Source organism: Cygnus olor, chromosome 2 (assembly GCF_009769625.2).
Source record: "Cygnus olor isolate bCygOlo1 chromosome 2, bCygOlo1.pri.v2, whole genome shotgun sequence".
Classification (NCBI taxonomy): Eukaryota; Metazoa; Chordata; class Aves; order Anseriformes; family Anatidae; genus Cygnus; species Cygnus olor.
The window spans coordinates 47,754,803-47,776,059 of NC_049170.1; the positions used below are offsets into that span (position 1 = coordinate 47,754,803).

A 21,257-nucleotide genomic window follows, 5' to 3' on the forward strand; every position below is an offset into this window, starting at 1 on the left:
GAAAGTGCATGTACCTGTGTGGGTACTTCTCCTGTGCACCTGCTGTGAAGAGTGTGTACCTTCCTATTCAAGGGCTGCTTCCAGCCAGTGTAGCAATTTTTTCAGGGCATCAGGCACCAAAAGCTGAATACATCACTTGTGCTATTTCATGCACTGTAAAATTTGCTCCAAAATAGCAATTCTGTGGTAGAGAACTGGTACTTCCAAGAACTCTATCATAAAGCTGATATAAGGATGCTTTGAAAGATTGACCTCATGGGAAACAGTTCCCATGTCCAAAGCTTCCACGTGAGAAGGGCTTTCTTGGATGTAACACTCTCATTGAACCTGTTGTGCAGGACTTTCCTGTAAAGACTTCCTCAGAATGAAACATTGCACCTGGATTTCAGTCATACCCAATAAACTATCCATCGTCCCTGTCGTGTCTCTGAAGCAATTTAAGATAACTTGTTTGTCTGTGGAAAACAGGAGAGTGCTTGAGAGAATACCGGTGAAAGAGAAACTTTAGAACTAGGGTTTGGGGTGGGGAGGAAACCATTATCTAAGAAAGTCAACAGACTTTGTTTTATATTTTATTGTCTTTTTTTTTTTTTGTGATTAAGTGGTTGTTGAAACATGCATAATGCTGTTCTTAGTCTTCCCGTGTATTTTACCTTTCATGTAGATCTAAGTACAGTCTGAACCTATTCTTGCTGATTTCAAGAGAAAAAAGAACATTGAGTTCCATGTGGGATAAATTTAGTCCTGTGTCTCTACAGTACCTACCGCTCAAAAGCTCAGTATATGAAATGCCTTTTAAAGATGCTTCTCTCATCAACCTACACATTTAGGTCACCTACATACTCAATGTAGTAGTGATGTAGATGCACAAAAAGGATGTGTGATATTTCTAGGTATCTTTTCACATGAGCATTTTTATTAATGATAGTATTTCTGTTGAGGGTGAGCCAATCCATTTTATAAGTAAAGCAGACTGAAACACCACCATGCAGGAGAGAAGAAATGTTTAGCTATGTCTGACTATATACATAGTATCAGAAAAGGAAAAACCGAAGAATATGCTTCACTAATGAGTTATCTCATTGTCCGCTCTTTATTTCTTAACTTTCTCATGGAAGGAAGGGGATAAAAATTGTATAATTAAGACTCCTTTAACTGTTTGGCCTGTCCCATGAACTGGATGTGTCTGGTCATTTTGATTGAGGTTTTCCCCTTTCACGGCATTTAGATCCTTTCACTGTCTTGTTTTTAAAACCTCTGTGACAGAACAAGCGTTATGCTGGGCAGCATTACGGGAATCAGCTCTCTTGATGAGTATGGGAAACACCTTCATAAAGGTCTAGGCAGAATAGTCCAAGAGTCAGTGCATTGCTTTCTGAGTCGTTAGATTGCCCAGTAACATTTAATCTTCATTTGATGAGTTGGTCTTTGAGTTGACTGCGGTGAAGCTTTGAACAGGAGTAATTGTTGATGTGTCTGCTCAGTTTTTGTTGGTAAAACCTGAGCTGTGAAAGGGCAGCCTTTGAGCTCTCCTTGGTCAGTGCACTGTTGAGTCAGCTAATTCTGAATCTGGGCTGTGTTGTGACTTTTGCTTTTGAAGGCAGGACAGGAGGAGGCTATGTGACTTGTTTAGGATCTGTGGTGGTGGCCAGTCATTAGTGTTTCAGTTTACTAATGTAACAGATTAAAAACCCTCTTCATCTAGCCCAAGTTTAAATAAATACATAATAATAATAATAATAATAATAATAATAATAATAATAATAAAAAAAGTCTTGTGATCACTTTTAGATTCTTCACTTCTGGCACTCCAGAGTTCTTACTTAGAAAATATGAAATACCTGTTTTAATTTATAAAAATGGTGGCTAGAATTGCATTTGTACAATGGTCTGGAATCTTTAAACACTAACAGCTGACAGTGCATGGCTTTAATACGGCCTTGTAACTTCATTTTAAGATTTTTAAAAGGTTTAGCGTCCAGATCCTGGTTCAGCCCTGTACCTGTTTATTAGTCATAAGGCCTGCAGTCCAGATACTTCTTGAGAGCAAATGGATGAAGGAGGAGAATATCAAGACAGTAATTCAATGGATTGTAATCAAAAATCCTGTGAGAAAAGTTTTTACAGAAGAGCTATGCTGAGCTGTTACCAGCAAATATTGTGTACTAAGGTGATGACAAGCTGTGGGGCCCTAACACAGAGTCAACAATAACACAAGGCCTTCTGTTCTCTCTGGGCATTTTTCCTTTTCTCCTTAGTTTTGCTTTGTGGGTGTATTTACTGAGGTGCCATGCTTGATCTGTGTTTGTGCTAATAGAAGGAACAGATGTATGATGTTCTTGTTGAAATTTCCTTTAACCTGATTCTTCATTCATCACAAGAAAGTTTGTTGTGGTGCATGCCCAGCCTAGAGGAAGTACTTTGAAATGGCTGCCAACCTGAAAGTTTGGGCATAGGCTCTTGAAAAGAAATAACAGCAGAGTTTTTCTGCAAATCTCAGATGAAGTAATAATGTAGGCTAACATTGAAACAACTAAGCTCTTGGAACACTATATGAGAGAAACTGCAGTAAATAAGCACCCTTTTCACCATAGCTTAAATGGTAAGATAAAATCTCTGCTTCTAGAAGAATCAGTAACTGCACCTTAATATTAAACGATTCATGTGCAAACTGTGTCATTGAAATCCCAGTAATCCAAGCTGTAACATTAAACAGGAAATAATCCGTTGGTGTTGCCTACTGAACTTAGGTTAGTCATTTGTCACCTTGTTATTATGTAGTGTCTGACCGTGCATGCATTGCTCACAACATGTTTTTTCAGACTCTTTCAAGGAGCTCGCCTACAGTGTGGCTCCACAGCAGCAAGCGGTGTGCACGCTGTGGCCACTCTTCATCCCTCTGAGCAGTGTCATGGCAGCTGGGTGGGCTCCCTGCGTGCCCTCAGCAGCTATGGCCTGCTCGCAGCGTGTTGTTTAAATATGGACACCTAGCAAGTCCTCCTGCCTCAGAAGCACATTTTTGAAGCTCCTCTGGCAATACTGTCTTGAAATGTTGAGCTGTTCAGATGATCGTGCTCTTTGAGGCCCGTCTCCAATGTGCCAGGCACCAGCAGGCCTGTCACCTCTGCCCCAGTTCAGCCGGGGCTGCCAGAAACTTATCTTTAGTGGAGGAGAATCTAATGTGTTTACCTTTAAACGTGTAAAAACTCCCTAGCCTGAGTCAGAAGCAGAGCTGAGGGCACATTTTAGATATATCTTTTCTGAGTTTATTTGAAAGGAAGTATATGTACTATGGCACCATTTTCAGAATATCCTCATGCACCTGGCTCAATGCAGGTAGCGCTGCCAGTAACCAGTGCCAGGGTGTAACTATCAGTGGCTCTAGGACTGAAGCTGTGGTTTTTAGCACATACTTTATCCTTGGAGTGCAGAAATTGCCTTTCAGAAACAAAACCAATGTGAGCTGAGGAGCCTGAGTCAGCCATGGTCTCTGACTCCTCGTGTTTTCCAAGTGATATCTGTGAATAATGAGTGCTGCTGGTCAGTGTTTCTGTGCCTGTTCCCTATGTCGAGGTGCACCACATTTAGGATGCGAAGAACTTGCCATCCTGGCTTCAGTGTGTGGAGAGAGCTCTGAGCACAGGGGAGGGAGATGCAAGCAATTCGTGAGACAGCTTCTCATGACTGATGGAGAATACAGTAGGCTTTACCATAGTTAAAGGCTTTGGATAGGGAATTGTAATGAAGAAAAGCAGCAAGTTCATCCCCTGCTGCCACCTTGCTGTTAAGAAGATTTGCCATTAAATTGCTGGAGATTCATGCTCCCTGGACAGTGTTCCCTTATCCTGATATAATTTCTGGGGAAATATATTTCAGTAGTAAGGAAAATCCCAGTGCACTGGGGCCTTCCCTGTCAGACAGTATAATTATACAGGTCAGTATTATCTGCCCTAAAAGTGAAATTTCACCATAGTGTCTCATCCCCCCTCTGTTTCGTGGTGGTTAGAAATGGATGGGAAGAGGAGCGGTGAGAGCTGAGCTTTCCTCTTCAGCAGCGGTTTTTAGTTCTTTAGCTTGACCCCGATTGATAGGTCTCAAAAATTAAGAGAAAGTATGCCTCAAGGAGGGAGTTATGGCTCTGGCTAGCCAGTGCAGGGAACTGGTGCTGGTGACACCTATGACTGCTGGCTCCTGTGATGTTTTTGTATCTGCATCCCCAGTTTGGGGAAGGTTGGTCATTGCAGCAGCTCCTAGCAGTAGTATTCTTGCTCCCCTTCCCCTCCATGGCTGTTTCATGTTCCTGGAAACATACTTTTCTCTGAGCAGCGTGCTACATGGTTGTTTGTCTTTCAGGGCACAGTCCAGGAAGGCACGTACTTTCCTCCCTGAGCATCTTCATCTTGACAGTCTGTGCTTTAGGCAGTGCAGAGCTCAGAGCCTGAAAGAAGCTTGCAGTCACATTGTATTAAATAGGTGATGCAAAATAAACGTGAAGTACATCCTCTCAGCTGTAATCACATTGAGAAACATAGGAATATGTATAACCATACATTTGCAAGCTTTAAGAGAGTATGAAGATGGTGCTAGGTACTTTAAGGCAGAGGAAATACTTCATCTGTGTAGCATTTTTCCATTTGTGTGTTTGGCTTTTAAAAAATAAAAAAGTAAAAAACAAAACAAGAACTTTGCTACCAGGGCTACCAGGTATCTATTTGTGTTTTGTATATTTAATGCGATCATGAAAATAACGTGGTAGAACATTTCTCTGTTCTTTGTTTTCAGTTTAGGATCTGTAGCATTAGTTTCAAAGCTGTTACCAAAACTGATTTTTCCAACTGAGGTTTTCTAGAATTCTGCACTCCCAATGCTTTAGCATTTATTTTTTAGTGTTCTGTCTGTCTTTATTGCCTAAAGGCCATCTCCAGAAACTGAGAGATGCAAAGGATGTTGGATTTGTATGTTGTATGCATGCATTTAGACGCTGCACTTCTATCATCCTCAAGCAAAAATAGTACTGATTTGCAAAAAGAGGTCAGTAAATTGGCACTGTAGGTTTTTTTATTACAGAGCATTGTCCTTCATTTGCTCTTGTTTTATCTTTATAGTAGTATTACCAGGCTCTCATATTCATCAGAAAGTCAATCAGGCTAGAAACCTACTATGCAGAATCTGTTAGACACGTGGGTGTGTTGATTTTTTTTCATTTTGTTTTGTTTTTTTTTCCTCCATCTTTCACTGATCAGAACTCAAAATAATGCATCTTTTTCACTTGGTAGATTTTTTGGACATCTAAGGAAATCAAAATCACTATACTAGCAATTGACCGAATGTTAACTTGTAATGACTAATTGCAAACTTAAAACAGCTTTGAATTTTTTAAATGCCGCTGCTAAATTGCTTCTCTCCTTTTTCTTTCTACCTTCTCTTCACCTGCAAGCCTCGGTTTCTGAGGATTGAGGAGAAATATCTCTTGGCAAGTTTGCCCTCTTTCTAAAAGGAGTATGTTCCTTTCTGTTGGTAGCTCTGGACTTCTGCTTTGTTGCACAATGATTATAGGAGGCAGCTGGCTGGAGGAGGTGTTTTATTATACACAACCTATTGAAGTTTGTTTCCACTTGGACATTGAGGAGGATGAATAATGTATCACTTCTGCTTTAAAACCCTTTTGTGTTGTCAGAGTAATATATGAAGACTTCTATGTTAACAGAAGTTTGATGGAAACTGAGATACAATAGCCATTGATGACTAGGTTGCTACTTATTGCTGGGAATAAATCTGTTGTGATAGTTTCTTTGGTTTGTTGGCACTTATTATTCAGCTTACAGATACCAAAAAGAAATATTTGACTTTACCTCATATCAAGGCTTGTTGTCAAGGTCACCTTTCCTTTGCAGCTCAGAAGTGTTGATTATCAATAAAAATTCCTACCTGTATGCAAAGAGTTCTAGTATTATATTTATTGAAAATGCTGTTTAATTTTAGACTGTAGTGATAACCTGCTGTTAAGTTTAAATGGCAAAATCTGAAGGAATAGCCGAGTGAGCAACCACATGTACAAACCTTTACCTCTTTACGTCTTTACCTTTACCCTTTTCCCTGGCCATGACTTTATTCTGTCTGAGGGAGCCCCGTCCTTTTATCAGCTGGAATATACAGTCACTTGAATTAGAATGGAGTGGGATTGCCATAGTCATAATCAGCCGTGATTATCAGTGCCAGGGACAGAGTTAATATATGACTCCTATTGACAATCTCAAACATTATTTTATAGCAGTAAGGGAATGTTGTAACCAAGGGAACTATTAAATGTACTGTTGTTTTGGAAAATAAACTGTTGGTGTCAGGGATTCTGACAGACGTTATTGCATGACCTATGAACTTACGTATTAAAAAATTATTTTTGTAGTTATCATGAATCATTTTATTGAGAATAGTCTTCTGGAGGTCATACTATCTGCCTTTCTAAGGAGTTTTTGCAGAAAGCTTCTTTTTACAGCGTTTGTTTTATAGAGCTGATGTTCTCTACAAGTTACTGATGTTCTATTGCAAGTTACTACATTCTGTGGAATCCTGATTAGTCAAAAGCAGACCATGTAGCTTGTAGCTTACAAATGCATTGTATTTTTTGCTTGTAATTTTTGTCAAATTACTACTTTGAAGCACAAACTTTTTACTGTTACCATTTTCGGACATAATTACTTGGATAAATGTAATTCTTTTGAATCATTCTGAATGGCATTCTTTGGAATTCACTGGCAATGCTGATGTCACTAAAATGTTTTCAGGATTTGATCCTCAAAAGTGGAGTTTGAAAAACAGGAAAATAAACAGAATACTTCTTGCTGTAGTTTGGGCAACTTTCTGATGTTCAAGTATGGAAAAAAACATAACATATTTCAACAAATTGTGTATTGTATTTGATATATTATTGATGCGCCTTTAGTTGTGATCAATTGTATATTTATGTACTTAGTATCTTGTATATTTATAATCAGGCAGCATCATTTCCTTAGGGTGACAAACTTTTTTGTACTATTGCTGTACTCTGTGCATATTTTTTTTAAATCTAATTAGGCCTTATTTGTCTTTCCTTCAACCTCCCTTAATGCATGCTGGAGCAACATTAGCCAGTCAGTCAGACTGAGCTTTAACTGACATTGTCAAGGGTAAATCCCCTGAAGAACAATTTGCATTACAGAAGTCTGCTAGCCAGTAGTCAATATGATCAACTCAACTCTATTAACAATCCCTTTTTTCAGAATTACAGGGCTTGACAATTAAGCGCAGCTGAAAATAAAAAGAATATGTCACAATGGAGTAGAAAGAGCTGTTTTTTCCTCTGATTATTGGTGGACTTTTAGAAAACTTGCAGACTTCAAATAAGTCTGTGTAGCTTCTTAATGGATCACCTATGGTGATAGACTGAACTTCAGCCTAACAAAACTCCCAGTTCCACCTTAGTGATTAATCATCTTACCCAGTTTAGTAAACATTTTTTATGAGGGATACAATGGCCATGATGATGTGGTGTAGGTATTTTAAGAATGGTGTATTATTTTGCATGCATTTTTTATTGACATTGCTGTCTCATTCCATAATGCTTAGTTCCATTACTATGACATCGTATTTATGGTGAACATTGTTACTGACACTGTTGGAGTTGCTTATTCATGGAACAATTCTACTGCATGCAATACAGTGACTAGGTGACATAACAGAATCCTACTTGTGTGTCTAAGAACATTTTCATGTCTTCCTTGATTTTTTTTTCCCATAAACTCAAGACATTTCTCTTATGAAAAGAAAGTTTTGTTTTAGTGGTTTGTTCTACCACTGACAAAAGTAAATACTGCAAAAAAGAAGCATTAGTATTCCCAGCTTGAAGCTTTGATACTTTTTTTTTCTTGTAGATTTTGTTATACTTGCCCCATAGTTGAAATAAGTAGTTTTAAGACGAAAACATAAGCAAATCTATGTTCTTTAAAGGATACATTTTTCTCCCAGTGGTATTGCCAATGTTATTAATGTTTCATCTTATCTTTTCACAGTTCTATGTGCTGAAAGGGTGGGCCAGATGACTAAAACATACAATGACATAGATGCTGTTACACGTCTTCTTGAGGAGGCAAGTATTACATCTCTTTAGTTTAGGACCCATACACAGTGTGAGAATGTAGTACAGAAATTATATGGTTCAAGTAGTGACTTCATAGACCCTTCTGAAATGAGGAGGAATAAGTGCCCTGAGTGTATGTAAACTTCATCTCATTGGAAAGGTAAATAATCTTTATAAATAAAGGTCATTTGTTTACATTAGTCCTATGGATTCATTAATTGTTCTTATTTTTCAACTGGGACCATTTAACTTATTCTTGGCCAAATATTTGCGAAAATGAATGAGGAGAGGAAAAAAAATCTTTAAATGAAACTTTTTTTTTTACAGTACATGTAAAGCTAATAGTATTATTTATGGATTAATCTTATAAGAAAAATCACAGGTACTCTTGTATTCATAACTATCTCAGCATCTTTCCAGAAGAATGCAGATACAAAATTTAAAAAAACCACCACCACCAACAAAACTAATGCTCTCCAAGCCTTTTTTCTTTAGCTTTATATATATATATATATATATATATATATATATTTGTGTGTTTTTGTTTTTAATACTGTTATTATGTACATTGTTATGACTGTAATCCTTGGCTCTCAGGAAATGGTAAAAAACAATGGTCAAGCTACAGGACAGAATGTTCAGTAAATACCATGATAAATTGTTTGTTTGAAATTAGCTGCTTTTCGGCAGTGAGCTTGAGTGATAATTTTCCAAATGAGGTTTATGAATAATTATTTAGGTGAAAACTGTTACAATTATATTTGTTTATCTTTGAACACAATTTATTCCTTCATACCTATTTGCTTGCTTATTGCAATGTCAAAAATAGGATCTGGTTGGCCAAGGTACATTGTGGTCTATTCCTCCAATTCTGCAAGGGGACGAGCATGGGAATGCTCACATCTCTCACCTATATTTGATAATATAATCTAAGTACAAAGTCCTGCATTTCATGCTTTGAGATAATCTCTTTTAAATAACTTCTTAGGAAACTTCAGTTAAAACTAATGCTTTATCTAAAAGCCATGTTCAGGAATAAACTACTTACTTGTAGTAACAGGCTGTTACCTGTTTGTGTCTTGCTTCCTTTGTCTTGTGTGGCTGGGATTTACTTGCATTTGTTTCCATGGCTCCTTCTAGTAATGATGGAGCACTTAGCCAAACTGTTTCCTCCTGGGTTCCCATAGCCAAATGTCTATAGATCCAGAAATCACATTCACAGGAACAATGCTAGAAGGATTTGCCAAGCCAATGTTTTAAAACATCTGGTTTACTTTCCCTACCTGGATGATAGCAAAGGGAAAATGGAGGAATGTGCAGTAGGTGAACCTTTAATAAAACAAATATTTTCAGTGAGGTTTTTTATTTTTTAATTGGCCATCGTTTCCAATTTAATCACTTTTCCTAGGCAGTTGTGTGCACTTAACGTCTCCTTTCTCTGTTCTCTAAATGTTGGTTATCACAAGAGATTAAACCTGTTTGCAGAAGTGAAGGTGTAACTCCTTCTGCTACCATAACACAGACAAATGACAAACAAACCCAAAACCTAAATGTCTGCCTGTTCTTGTTGGTAAGCTTCAAATGAATGTATTACAAAGTTGGCAGGGTGGGAGGTGCAGTATTTTGGCCATGCAGACAGGAAAGGGAAGATATCAAAACAGCTTGCATGCAGACACTGAAAATCTGTGCCTATTGCCCTGAAAAGGGAGCAAAGGGAGTGATATCAGGCTTTTCTGGATATGTGCTAAGAACAGGAACAGATTCCTCTGTGAACTTGCTTTCTCATCCCTTCCTAAGAATGGTTTAAATGTGTCTAACTTCCTAGAATTATAGAATCATTAAGTTATCATAATCATTAATCATAGAATCAGTAAGACTTCAGTGTTTCTATTACTCATGTTGCTGTAATACATCAATTCCATGTCACTGTGAGGAGGAGGCCTGACCCCAAACTGAGATTTAGAGTTGAATTGCTAAAAAATTTTGTAGGAAGTCTAGAGAGGTTAATTAAAGAGCCTGGAAACACATTTGTGTTCCTCAGCTTTGAGGTCAGAAACCTTGCTACTAGATAGTTCTGCCTCTGTAGAGTCAAAGCTGCACTTATGTGTGTTTTTTTTCCCTCACTTTATATTTATGAAGTGAGCTGAATTGCTGAACAATAAGTTGGCCAAATATGGAAACTAAACATTTTTGGATAGCTTTGTGGGACTTACTGTTCTGAAAGATTGTGTGTAAGATTTTATGGCTAGATAATGCCAGTGGCTTTTAATGCGAATGCAATCCAGACATTCAAAAATCATTTGGAAAACGCTATTTGTCAAGACAGCAGTGATCAATAACCCATCACTTTATTATTACAAAACTTCATTTTTTCACTATGAAAGCCTCTTCATTCAAATTCATAGAATCATAGAATATCCCAAGTTGGAAGGGGCCCACAAGGATCATCAAGTCCCACTCCTGCATGCACACAAGACCACCCCAAAATCAAACACTCTGTCTGACAGTGTTGTCCAAATGCTTCTTGAACTCTGACAGGCTCAGTGTTGTGACTGCTCCCTTGGAGAGCCTGTCCCAGTGCCTGACCACCCTCTGGGTGCAGAACCTGTTCCTAACCCCCAGCCTGACCCTCCCCTGTCCCAGCTCCATGCTGTTCCCTCAGGTCCTGTCGCTGTCCCCAGAGAGCAGAGCTCAGCGCCTGCCCCTCCACTCCCCTCATGAGGGAGCTGCAGGCCGCCATGAGGCCTCCCTTCAGCCTGCTCTGCTCTGGGCTGAACAAACCCAGGGACCTCAGCGAGTCCTTATAGCTCCAGACCCTTCAGCATCTTTGTAGCCTTCCTTTGGACTCTCTCTAATAGTTTTCTTATATTGTGGTACCCCAAACTGCGCCCAGTACTCAAGGTGAAGCCACACCAGAGCAGAGTATATTAGGAACACATTTATCAACTTACTTCCAGTCCAGGTTAGGAGTAGTTGTAGGTTTTTTAGGCTTTGTCATGCATGTCACAAGGTAGGTTTTAGTCATAAGTCAAATGGTTGTCAGCTGGGTAAATAAGCCCCAAATAGTATTTTCAGTAAATATGTGAAAGGAAGAAAACTGCTCTTCAAATGGTGTTGAACTAAAGATAAGTGGGGAGACGACCACAGTGCCATTTTTGCACTATTTTAGAATAATTCTAGTAATTAAATAAGGAAATCATCAGTGAAAATGCTTAATGAATGTTGCAGAGTTTTACGCTGTTTATCATCTTGCCACAGGCAGATTACAACCTAGTGTATAGATACGTGTCATCAGTGGGACTGGCCTCTAATTATTAATGGTACGTGTAGTGTCTAGCTGAGCTATTTCCAATTCTGTGCACATAGAAAGAGGTAACAAAGGGGAAAACATGGAATGAGAATTCTACTTCATGTAGATTTGAGCGTCTGCAAAAAAAGAAAGGGATAGGATCTGGTTTTATATTAAAGCACTAACGGATCTGCTTGCATGAAGAGGATAGGAGGCTGAATACTCACTGTAATGGGACTGGCTCCTGCACAGCCGGCTGCATTCTATTTCAAGGTGGAGCAAGTGGAAACTGCAGAATGCTTTGAGTTCTTTGGCATTTTTACCATGTTTCTAAAGTCCTTAAAATGAAACCTGTGAAGTTCTGTGATAGCATTCAGGAAATGCTATACCAAGGTGATGCAATAGTTTCCCCTGGTAGTCTCTCAAAGCCATAATGAAGAACTAGTTCTGGTTTAGCTTGTATTTTCTGACGTTAGACCTTGCAGCTATGCTATGGTTCAGTACCTCTGTACGGGCCAGTCTTTTCTGAATGTCAGTGTTACATAAGCAGAAAGAGAAAAAGAAAATTAGCAAAACCTAAACAAACAAACAAACCCTTGCAGAAGGAAAAAAGGCGCTCTATTGTTTTAAGTACTTGTTCCTTCCTTTCTATGACAAATTTACCCTTCCCTCTGCCATTCGCTTTCTTTTCTTAATGCTTTACAGAAAGAACGGGACTTAGAATTAGCTGCTCGGATTGGCCAGTCACTTTTAAAGAAGAATAAATCACTGACAGAAAGAAATGAGTTCCTTGAGGAGCAAGTAGAACACATCAGGGAAGAGGTAAGATTTTCATGCCTGACTGAGGTGTCTGCAGTGATGGGGAGAATTTTCCTTCTTTCTTTACCTTTTCCATACTTTTCCTGGGCATCCCATCCATAGCAGATCAATCCATGTTGTAGCAGTTTGGACAGCCATTTTTTATACCATGTACACTTGCAGATGTATGACCAAAAAAAGTCATTGGACCTGTTGGCTCAAATCAAGGCCATTTGGAGGGCGGGGGTGGAGTACTGACTTATGCTATGCCTCAGATTTCATTTTCCTCTAAAATCAGCTGTTCGTTTGGTTCTGAGTCACTCTACCTACTGTTTTCTTCTACTGATTTTGTCCTTGTTCCCATCCTATGTATAATTCCCCTCACTAATCACTTTTTCCCTTCTACAGCTCTTTCTTTTTCTTGTTTCCCCCCTGAACCTTTCTCAGTCCTCTCACATCCTCTCTGATGGATGTTTAATTGCTTTTTCCCTAATGCTTTTCTATTTATACCCAAGTTGAATTTTGGCTTTTAGATCATGCCATTTGAATGCTAGGAGTGCTTCCCTTTGCTTCTCAAATTGAATATGACTGCTTTTTATATTTATAGAGATTCCAGTAGTGCACACTCACTGAAATCATGTGCGTTCTGCCTTTTCCAAGCAGGGTCAATTTCATAGACTGATGTTAAGACTCCATTTTCAGATGGATCAGGATACATTTTAGTGATTGCTAATTTTTATTCAATATGCTCTGTATGTATGAACTTGTCAATGTTAGGGAGTGCTGGGTTATGCTGTGAAGCAAAGGGTGGGACTTGCTACCTTTTGTCAAGATTGCTGAGATCTCTCAGTTTCTTGTCATTTGGCTGTCTGTCTTTTCAGGAAACTGTGGCAGAATCTATTGAAGCATGGACTGTTAGCCTGCTGCAGTACAGACATTTCTCTCAGTTTTTGACTGCAGTGACAATGCTTTAGACTGTTGATGAACACGTTTAAAATATAATGTGACAGTGCATGTCTTTTTGAATTAGTGTGTTCTATAAAACATAACTGAAAACTTCTAATTATTTGGAGTAATGCCTTGTTTTACACATACTGTTGCATTTCTAATTGAATGTCTATACAGTTGATATTTCTTACTGTATTCCTCTGAAAGAGGAGTGGGTTGCTGTGGGTATTGGCAGATTCCCACTGGATGGATCTTCAATGCAACCATACAGGATGCTTTAAAAGAGCTCTCCATCTTTCACTCAGTGTCACTATTTAAACTCTGCTGTCTTACTGACTGGCTGAGATAGAGTCAAATGTTGTTTCTTGTGTTCAGGGGCAGTGATCTTGGTTTGTGAACCTTGCCCATATGTACATTTGAACAAGAGGGAGAGGAATCCCAGAGGTGTAGGGCAAGCAGGAGAACAATGAAACACAGTGGAATAAAAACTTTAAAAATGTCTGCTACTAAAAATGCTTGGGGATGTAGGGGGTTGAATTATATCCAAGATGGTGTCTGATGAATAAAGCACAGATGGAGAGATCCCAGATGCACTATAAATGGCGGTGAAGCACCCACAGAGAATTAATCTCTTTTGGCCTACTCTTTTTGGCAAGGAAAACTAATTATATTCTATCCAGAAGAGTGCTATTGCTTGCTGCCCATCATGTGGCAGACGTTTATTTGTGCATTGGTTGATTCGGCATTTACTAGGCATGCATATAATGACTGGGCAGGCATTCATACCATGCATCCAGAATGGAGGATTTGGTTGAGGAGGGTGTGGGGATGCAGGTATTGTCTGCCTTTGCCAGGCCTGGTTGTGTTTGGAGAGACTCAGGAGCAGCATTAGGAAAAGGAACACCAGGAATAAGCTTCTTACCAGATGGCTTGGTACACTGGGCCATGTGTTTTATCAACGCCCATCTTTCATGCTGTCATTTTGACTCCTTCAGAAATTGATGTTTTTGAGGCAGAGCGCATCAGGCTTGGAGCTCATGATGCTTGCATATTGAAATTCTTTCTTTAGTTGATTTCAGATCACCTGTTAATGCTGAATTTTGAATATATGAACAAAATCGTAACTAAGACAATTGTCTCTATAGGCAAGGGAAAAAAGAGAATTGAATGGGAGCTTTTAAAATTCTGTAAAAACTGCCTAAAATGGTTTGTCTGAAGGATGTGGGGTTTCTGTAATATATAAACAAAATGATTTTGATGTGTAGTATAAAGTTAAGTTTTTAATGGTATGTGTGTCATGCTATGAATAACTTAGAGCAGGCTGCCTACAACCATGTCTAGGCAGCGTTTGAATATCCCCAAGGAGGGAGCCCCTACAGCCTCTCTGGGCAACCTGTGCCAGTGCTCAGTCACCCACACAGTGCAGAAGTGCTTCCTGAACCTCCTGTGCTTCAGCTTGTACCCATGGCCTCTTCTCTTCTTGCAGTAAAAGGTTTCTCTTTCTGGCTGTTCACCCTCCTTTGCAGAACTGGAATGCTTTGAAATGGCAGTAAAAATAGTATGCTCAGTTGTTTTGGTTCATGGAGGAAAAGGATAGAAAAAGCTAGAGATGATCTAGTGCCCACCCACTGACAGTATCTGTTTCCTTGCTACTTGAAGAGGCTGAGCCATAATGTGCTGGAAGGAAGTAGATTGATATTTTGGCATGGTTTTTAGCTTTCCCTGAAATGGAGGAAAATGAACCTTGCAGAATTAATGCATTGATTTTGTTCCATGGCTGATATGTGGTTTGTTGTTTTTTTCCTTGCATTTTTAGAAATGTGCATTTCCTTTTTGAAACCATGTCTCAGGAGGACTTTGGTGCCTTAGCACATATAGTTTTGCAGAGTAGTTGTAGTAAAGTAAATGACCTTGTTTGTTTAAAAATTTGCGTAGTTTAAGTGTTTTACTGCATTGAGCCTTCTTTTTGTTTGATGATAATGCAGTTTAAATCTATTTTATTGGCACTCTTCAGGTTTTGCCAGTAATAACTGCAGGTATAATTATGCCTACAATAGAAAAAGTAGAAGTCTAATAAAAAGGAATGTGTTCTGCAATCTGTGCATTGGAAAGTGAGTACTGAAGACCAAGTCTTACAGTGCAAGTGGGAGGAAACATTTGTCTGGTCATTTATGCTATTTTACTTATGAAAGGAAAAAAGAAAGAACCTCTTACCACTGAGGTCTTGAATTGCAGCTGTGAAGTGGCCTAAGTGTTACTGTGTAATTGGGCCTTTAACCCTTCTGTTGAAGAATCAAAATACAAATTCAGCAAGGTTAAGTTTGTGTAGCTCACAGTTGCAGGGAATCCTAACCACCCAATTATGTTTTGTTCATTCTTGGTACGTGTATGGGATTCCCGTATACCTCTTTGCCAGACTCATGTTCTGGAGTCATCAGAGGCCCAAACTACACCCAGAAACTGACTGCAGCCACCACAATTACAGCAACGTCAGAATGGCAGCCTGCCTCTGTGTGTTGCTCTGCAGCTCAACAGAAAATTGAGTCTCAAATGTAACCTTCCTGCGCAAGCACTGTAATAATTTTATCTACAGTCTCCTGAAGAGGAAGAAATGTTAGTCTGCAAGGTCTGTATTCAAGCAAGATGGTGACAGTCATTACGTAAAATGCAAAATAAAGTGATGTTTGCCTTGATGGTGTCACGTTAATTTCTTGCAATATCATTGCAGTATATCTCTTTCTCCGAATGTGAATCTAGACTAATGCAGTAGAGAGTCAGGATTATTCATCTTAAACATTTTTCTTTTTTACCGTCTTTAGTAGCAGTTTCTGTATTTTTTAAAAAGAAAACGTCTATTTTAAAGGTATGCTTTTTCTTTCTTTCTAATACATAGAGGAATGGTTTCTGGTCTCTTCCAGTTTTGACCACCTAATTTAGTTTGAAGGTGATTCTTGGAGGTTGAATAACCAATTAATAGTGGGTTTACTTGACAATGTGGCTAGAAAAGCAAGTTACTGATCTGCAAGCTATTTCTTTGTGCAGGTTTCTCAGTTACGGCATGAGCTTTCCATGAAAGATGAGCTGCTCCAGTTCTATACCAGTGCTGCTGAAGAAAGTGAGCCAGAGTCCATCTGTTCCACTCCGTAAGTTATTGATCTGCAATGCTGAACCTTCATCTGGTACTAAGCAGGGGTGGTTTGGACAATTTTCATAGCTTTGAAAGATAGTAAAATGATCCCTGTAAAGGCTGGAACTATAAAACTATGAACTTAGTGCATGGCACAAGCTGGAAGGATTTGCACTGAACCAGCTGGCTATACTGGTGCCAACAAGAGTCGGGGAGGGAGGAAAGAAGATAGGAAGGCTGCTGACACAGCACTGTAACTTGCACAGGAGCTGGCTCTCCGTGGCAATGAGGCTGGCACTGATCCCACTTATGGTACCCCACATCTCTGCACACTGCTAGAACGTGCTACGTGTGTGACCTTTGTGCTTGAAGAACCTGAGGACACTGAAAAATCTTATGCTGTTTTCAGTAGCAGAGGGAAGGAAATAAAGCACGGTTTATAGCCTGTGTTCCAGGCAATTAGCTGGCTGAACAGCATTGCAGGCTCTGAGGGGCTGTCTGCCCTTGCTTGCAAAGTTATTACTGCGTTCTGGTGAGATGTGCAGCATTAATCAGGGAGCTATTGGATTGCTATAGTAAGGTTGTTTCTTTTCTCATAGTCTTGGCCAATTAACTTTTCCAAAGGAGATGTTGGGAATTAAAAGTTACTGAAATTATATTGCTGCCCAAACATACTGCCATGAACAAAGTCATACTTCATGTGGCTCTGGTTGTCTTTGAGACCTCTGTTCAGTCTATTTTCTTGTGAGATTGGCCATCAAGCAAGTAAAAATGAGTTAAAACCTGTTTTTATTTATTTATTTTACAAGGCTCAAGAGGAATGAATCTTCCTCCTCTGTCCAGAACTACTTTCACTTGGATTCTCTTCAAAAGAAACTCAAGGACCTCGAAGAAGAGAATGTTGTACTTAGATCTGAGGTGAAATTGCTCCCTTTGTGTTTTGCTTAACACAGTTATTCATTTAAATGCCAGAACACAGGTACTCAGAAGTGTGTATTAAAAGCTGTGAGAGAGTCTAATTAAGAGTACGTAATTCCACTTGTGACAAAGATCTTTTTGTAGTTATTTAATCACAGTCCTTTATCCTTATAAATGAAGGAAAGACCAAAACATGGGAGCTATACGAAGCTACAGTCATAGCAGTTTCCTTGCCAGCAGAATATGGTAAGGTGTACAGCCTTGAGGAGAGCAGGAGCCACAGGCAGGTTTTCGAGTACAGCACCATGGCCTGAAACCTGCCTTAAGGGCTGACCCAGTAGCCATGGGTGACTTTAGCTGCAGATCTGAAGTTTGCAGGCAAATAGGGTCTCTCTGGTAAAAAAAATCAGCGTTTGCCAAAATATAAATTGATAGGCTAAATCTGCATTAAGTATCTTCAATTTTGTTTCAGGTCTGTTCATATTTTAAGATTGTGTCTTTCTTGCCCTTTATATGTGTCAATATTCTGTTTGTTTCACAGATGACACTTTTTAAAATTTTATATACTGTTCCAGGTCTAGCAGAAATAACATTCCCTAAGTTAATATCATATAAACAATTTTATATTAATTTTCAATACAATTTCTAAGCTTTGAGAGCATATTACCATTTTGCAAACAAGTAGCAGGGTATAGGAGAAAAATTACTTTTGGGAAAAGAAACAAAGTTTGAAAACATAGTATCATGACCATTTTCTACTGTAAATGCAGGGCCCATTGAAAATAGGTAGTGTTGTCTACAGTGCCAGTGAGGCACAGTATGGAGCCAAATCTAAAACCTCCGAGCTATGCAGCTCTCTGCGGATGGCTTTTGTGAGTGTCTGTGCATATCCCCAGCACTTGGCACACATGACTTGCCCACCGAGGTGGTGCCAGACAGAACCAGCTGGGTGTAGCCAGGCTCCTCTTGGTGCTCCTAGAGTTAGAGGAGGAAAGACAAAGAAGGAGGTAGCACTGAGGTTTTATGTGGAATATACAGTTACAGTGCCAGGAATTTTCAAATACTATCTGAATGGTTTTGTTCAGGTATACAAGTATTTAAATCAAGCATTTAGTTAGACACCTGTCTTTATTCAGGTGACCAGATCAAGCTCTATGTATGTGGCTTTTGTATGTTTAGGACTTTTTTTTTTTTAATGTAAAATATGTTGGTGACATCTAGTGGGGATGAGGGGATACTGGTACAAGTTTCTCTATGCAGCAGCATCTCTGCAGAATATTCACCTGGCCCTTTTTTCTGGAACGTGAGGGAGGGCAGGCAAAAATCATTGTTTCTCACTGTCTTTCTGGAGGAGTGATTAGAAAAGCTTGTCTCTCTGAAGCACATGGAAATGCAGCAACATTCTGGCAAAGAACAAATGTGCTAATGTAGCATATTTGATGTGGATTTCTTGAATAGGCCTGTCAGCTGAAAACTGAAACAATTACTTATGAAGAGAAAGAACAACAGCTTGTCAATGACTGCGTAAAAGAGCTAAGTATGTCCTTTTTCTTTTTTTCCTTCTCATTTCAGATTGCTCAATAAAAAAGAAAAAAACAGTCAGATCAGTCTTTTTTTTTTTTTCTTCAGTACTTATCCCAACCTTTCATATAAGGAAAATAAGAGAATTTCCAGCTGACCTGGTATATGCAGCAGAAATTTCTGGCTGTAGGCTAAATATTTCTCAAATGCAAAGTAATTTTGCACAGAAAATGTTAATGTTAAGGGAAAGTACAGTCTCCTTTGTGACATGAGCACTTTGTGTCTTTCTGGCTTAGTGTTGTACTGTTTGGTGTTTGTTTTTTTTTTTTCAATAAAATGGTGCTGTATGTTGAGGAAGGATTCTGCTGAATCAAGTGATGTTCTGAAAGAGCATGTTTCTGCTTGCTTTTTTGCTTTTGCATGTTGTAATGTTGATTGTAATCACTTTTCTTAAAGGGGATGCAAACATCCAGATTGCCAATATCTCCGAGGAGTTAGCAAAGAAAACTGAAGATGCTGCCCGGCAGCAGGAAGAAATCACCCATCTTCTCTCTCAGATTGTCGATCTACAGAAAAAGGCAAAAGCTGTAAGGAATCCACTTGCAAGATTATTGCTATAATTAGCTACCATTGTAGCTGGAAGACAAGTTAAAATTTTCTGTATGCTAGAGCCTAAAGGAAACTTTCCACCCTCCTTATCTGGGTGTCAGTTTGATACTTAGTATATAGCATACTTGACTGGAAAGTATATATTTATTAAAAATGCTTATGTTATATATCAAATACAGTAATTAAATTTATTTTAAACCTTAGATGTAAAATTCTGCGCTGAATTATTAATGACTTCAGTAACACAAGAATATCAGTACAAGTGTTTCAGTGGGCAGGTACTCATTAGTGTTAGGGTCTGGGAGGTTCATTTAGCAGGGTATATAGGCTGATGCTGAGTGCATATTAATATTTTAACATTAATATTTTTCTATTAATATTTTTAAATGTCATTCAAATGTTTTTAAACTAAGAAGTGCTGCAAAAGGTCTTGACAAAAGTTAGAAATTTCCTGCTTACCTGTGGTGTAGGTTACAGACATAATGGCAGGACAAAACATCACAGTATTTCTAACATTTTTGTCACATTTTAGTGTGCGGTTGAAAATGAAGAACTCGTTCAGCATTTGGGAGCAGCTAAAGATGCCCAGAGACAGCTCACAGCAGAGGTGAGTACTCTACTTAATATTAGAATAACTTAGAAGTAGGGCAATGACTATTTGCTCTACCATGGCAGTTTTCATCTAATCTGGATCAAGAGTATTAAATAATTTTGTGTATGTGTTTCACAGAATCACAGAACTGTGACCCCATGCCAAGCAGGGTCACCCTGAGCATGTTGCACAGGATTGCATCTAGGTGGGTTTTGAATATCTCCAGAGAAGGAGACTCCACAGCCTCCCTGGGCAACCTGTACCAGTGCTCTGTCACCCTCACCGTAAAGAAGTGTTTCTTCATATTCAGCTGGAACTTCCTGTGTTTCAGTTTGTACCCGTTGCCTCTTGTCCTGTCGCTGGGCACCACTGAAAAGAGTTTGGCCCCATGCTCTTGACACCCTCCTTTCAGTTATTGATACACATTGATAACAAACCCTGTCAGTTCTCTCTTCTCCAAGCTAAACAGGCCCAGCTCTCAGCCTCTCTTTGTATGAGAGATGCTCCAGTCCCCTAATCATCTTCGTAGCCCTCCTCTGGACTTGCTCCAGGAGCTCCGTGTCCCTCTGGTACTGAAGAGCCAGAACTGGACACAAAGGAATGAAGGAATTGGAATGAAGGAATATATATATATATATTTTGTTCCCATTAGAGTGCAAAACCATTTCCTTCCTGTTCTCTCCTGTTTCAACTGGCACACATTTTCAAAAACTGAGACTTATGGGCTGTATAGGAACCCTTTTCAAGGATGACTTCTCTGGGCTGGTATTTTAGGCCTGTTCTGAATAGTGAGGTAACATGGAAAAGCTCACTCATACTGTATTAAGTAAACCAAAGACAGTCCACTGTTGCTGGCTTTCTTCTGGGTGCTACATTCACATGTATAAAATGGACAAAACAGAATGAAAAAAGCCTGATGCCCTTAGGACGTGTCTCGTACTTGGACTACTTGGTGTCAGAGGTGGGAATGCCCATTGAAGCCTTTCCTACTGGTGGTCCTTTTCTATCTATGGTGCTCCACAAAGATTGAGCTCATGAATCTCCATTGGGTTCTCTGTTTCTAAGCTGAGTAGCTAATTTTTATGAAACTCATATTTCAGTATGCAGTATTTCAGACTTCTGCCCCTTTTCCAAGCTTTGTTGAAATGGCTGGTGAACTCAAAAACTGTGAGGCTACAGAGACATCTGCAGGCACAGTGGTTACATAAGATGTGTAAAGCAAAAAATAAGGCAAGGTCTTAGGCTGTTGGAGGTTATATGATTATATATGTCTTGGTTTTAAAATTCTTAAGTCCTTTTGGAACGCTGTGAAATGTCTTGTTCTTTTCTCATGCTGTTT

At 39.1% G+C, this 21,257-nt stretch overlaps 1 protein-coding gene across 28 annotated transcripts in view; it reads left to right on the forward strand.

Moving 5' to 3' along the window:
• Window positions 1-21,257, forward strand: part of TRAK1 (trafficking kinesin protein 1) — a 137,582-nt gene that overhangs the window by 90,119 nt on the left and 26,206 nt on the right. For all 28 annotated transcript variants that reach the window (XM_040546353.1, XM_040546339.1, XM_040546342.1 and 25 more), the window contains 7 exons: window positions 8,049-8,125; window positions 12,111-12,227; window positions 16,194-16,294; window positions 17,088-17,196; window positions 18,655-18,733; window positions 19,174-19,304; window positions 19,859-19,933. In XM_040546353.1, coding sequence (XP_040402287.1) covers window positions 8,075-8,125; window positions 12,111-12,227; window positions 16,194-16,294; window positions 17,088-17,196; window positions 18,655-18,733; window positions 19,174-19,304; window positions 19,859-19,933 — 663 coding nt within the window. In that variant the 5' untranslated portion in view covers window positions 8,049-8,074. The remainder of the gene's footprint in view (window positions 1-8,048; window positions 8,126-12,110; window positions 12,228-16,193; window positions 16,295-17,087; window positions 17,197-18,654; window positions 18,734-19,173; window positions 19,305-19,858; window positions 19,934-21,257) is intronic.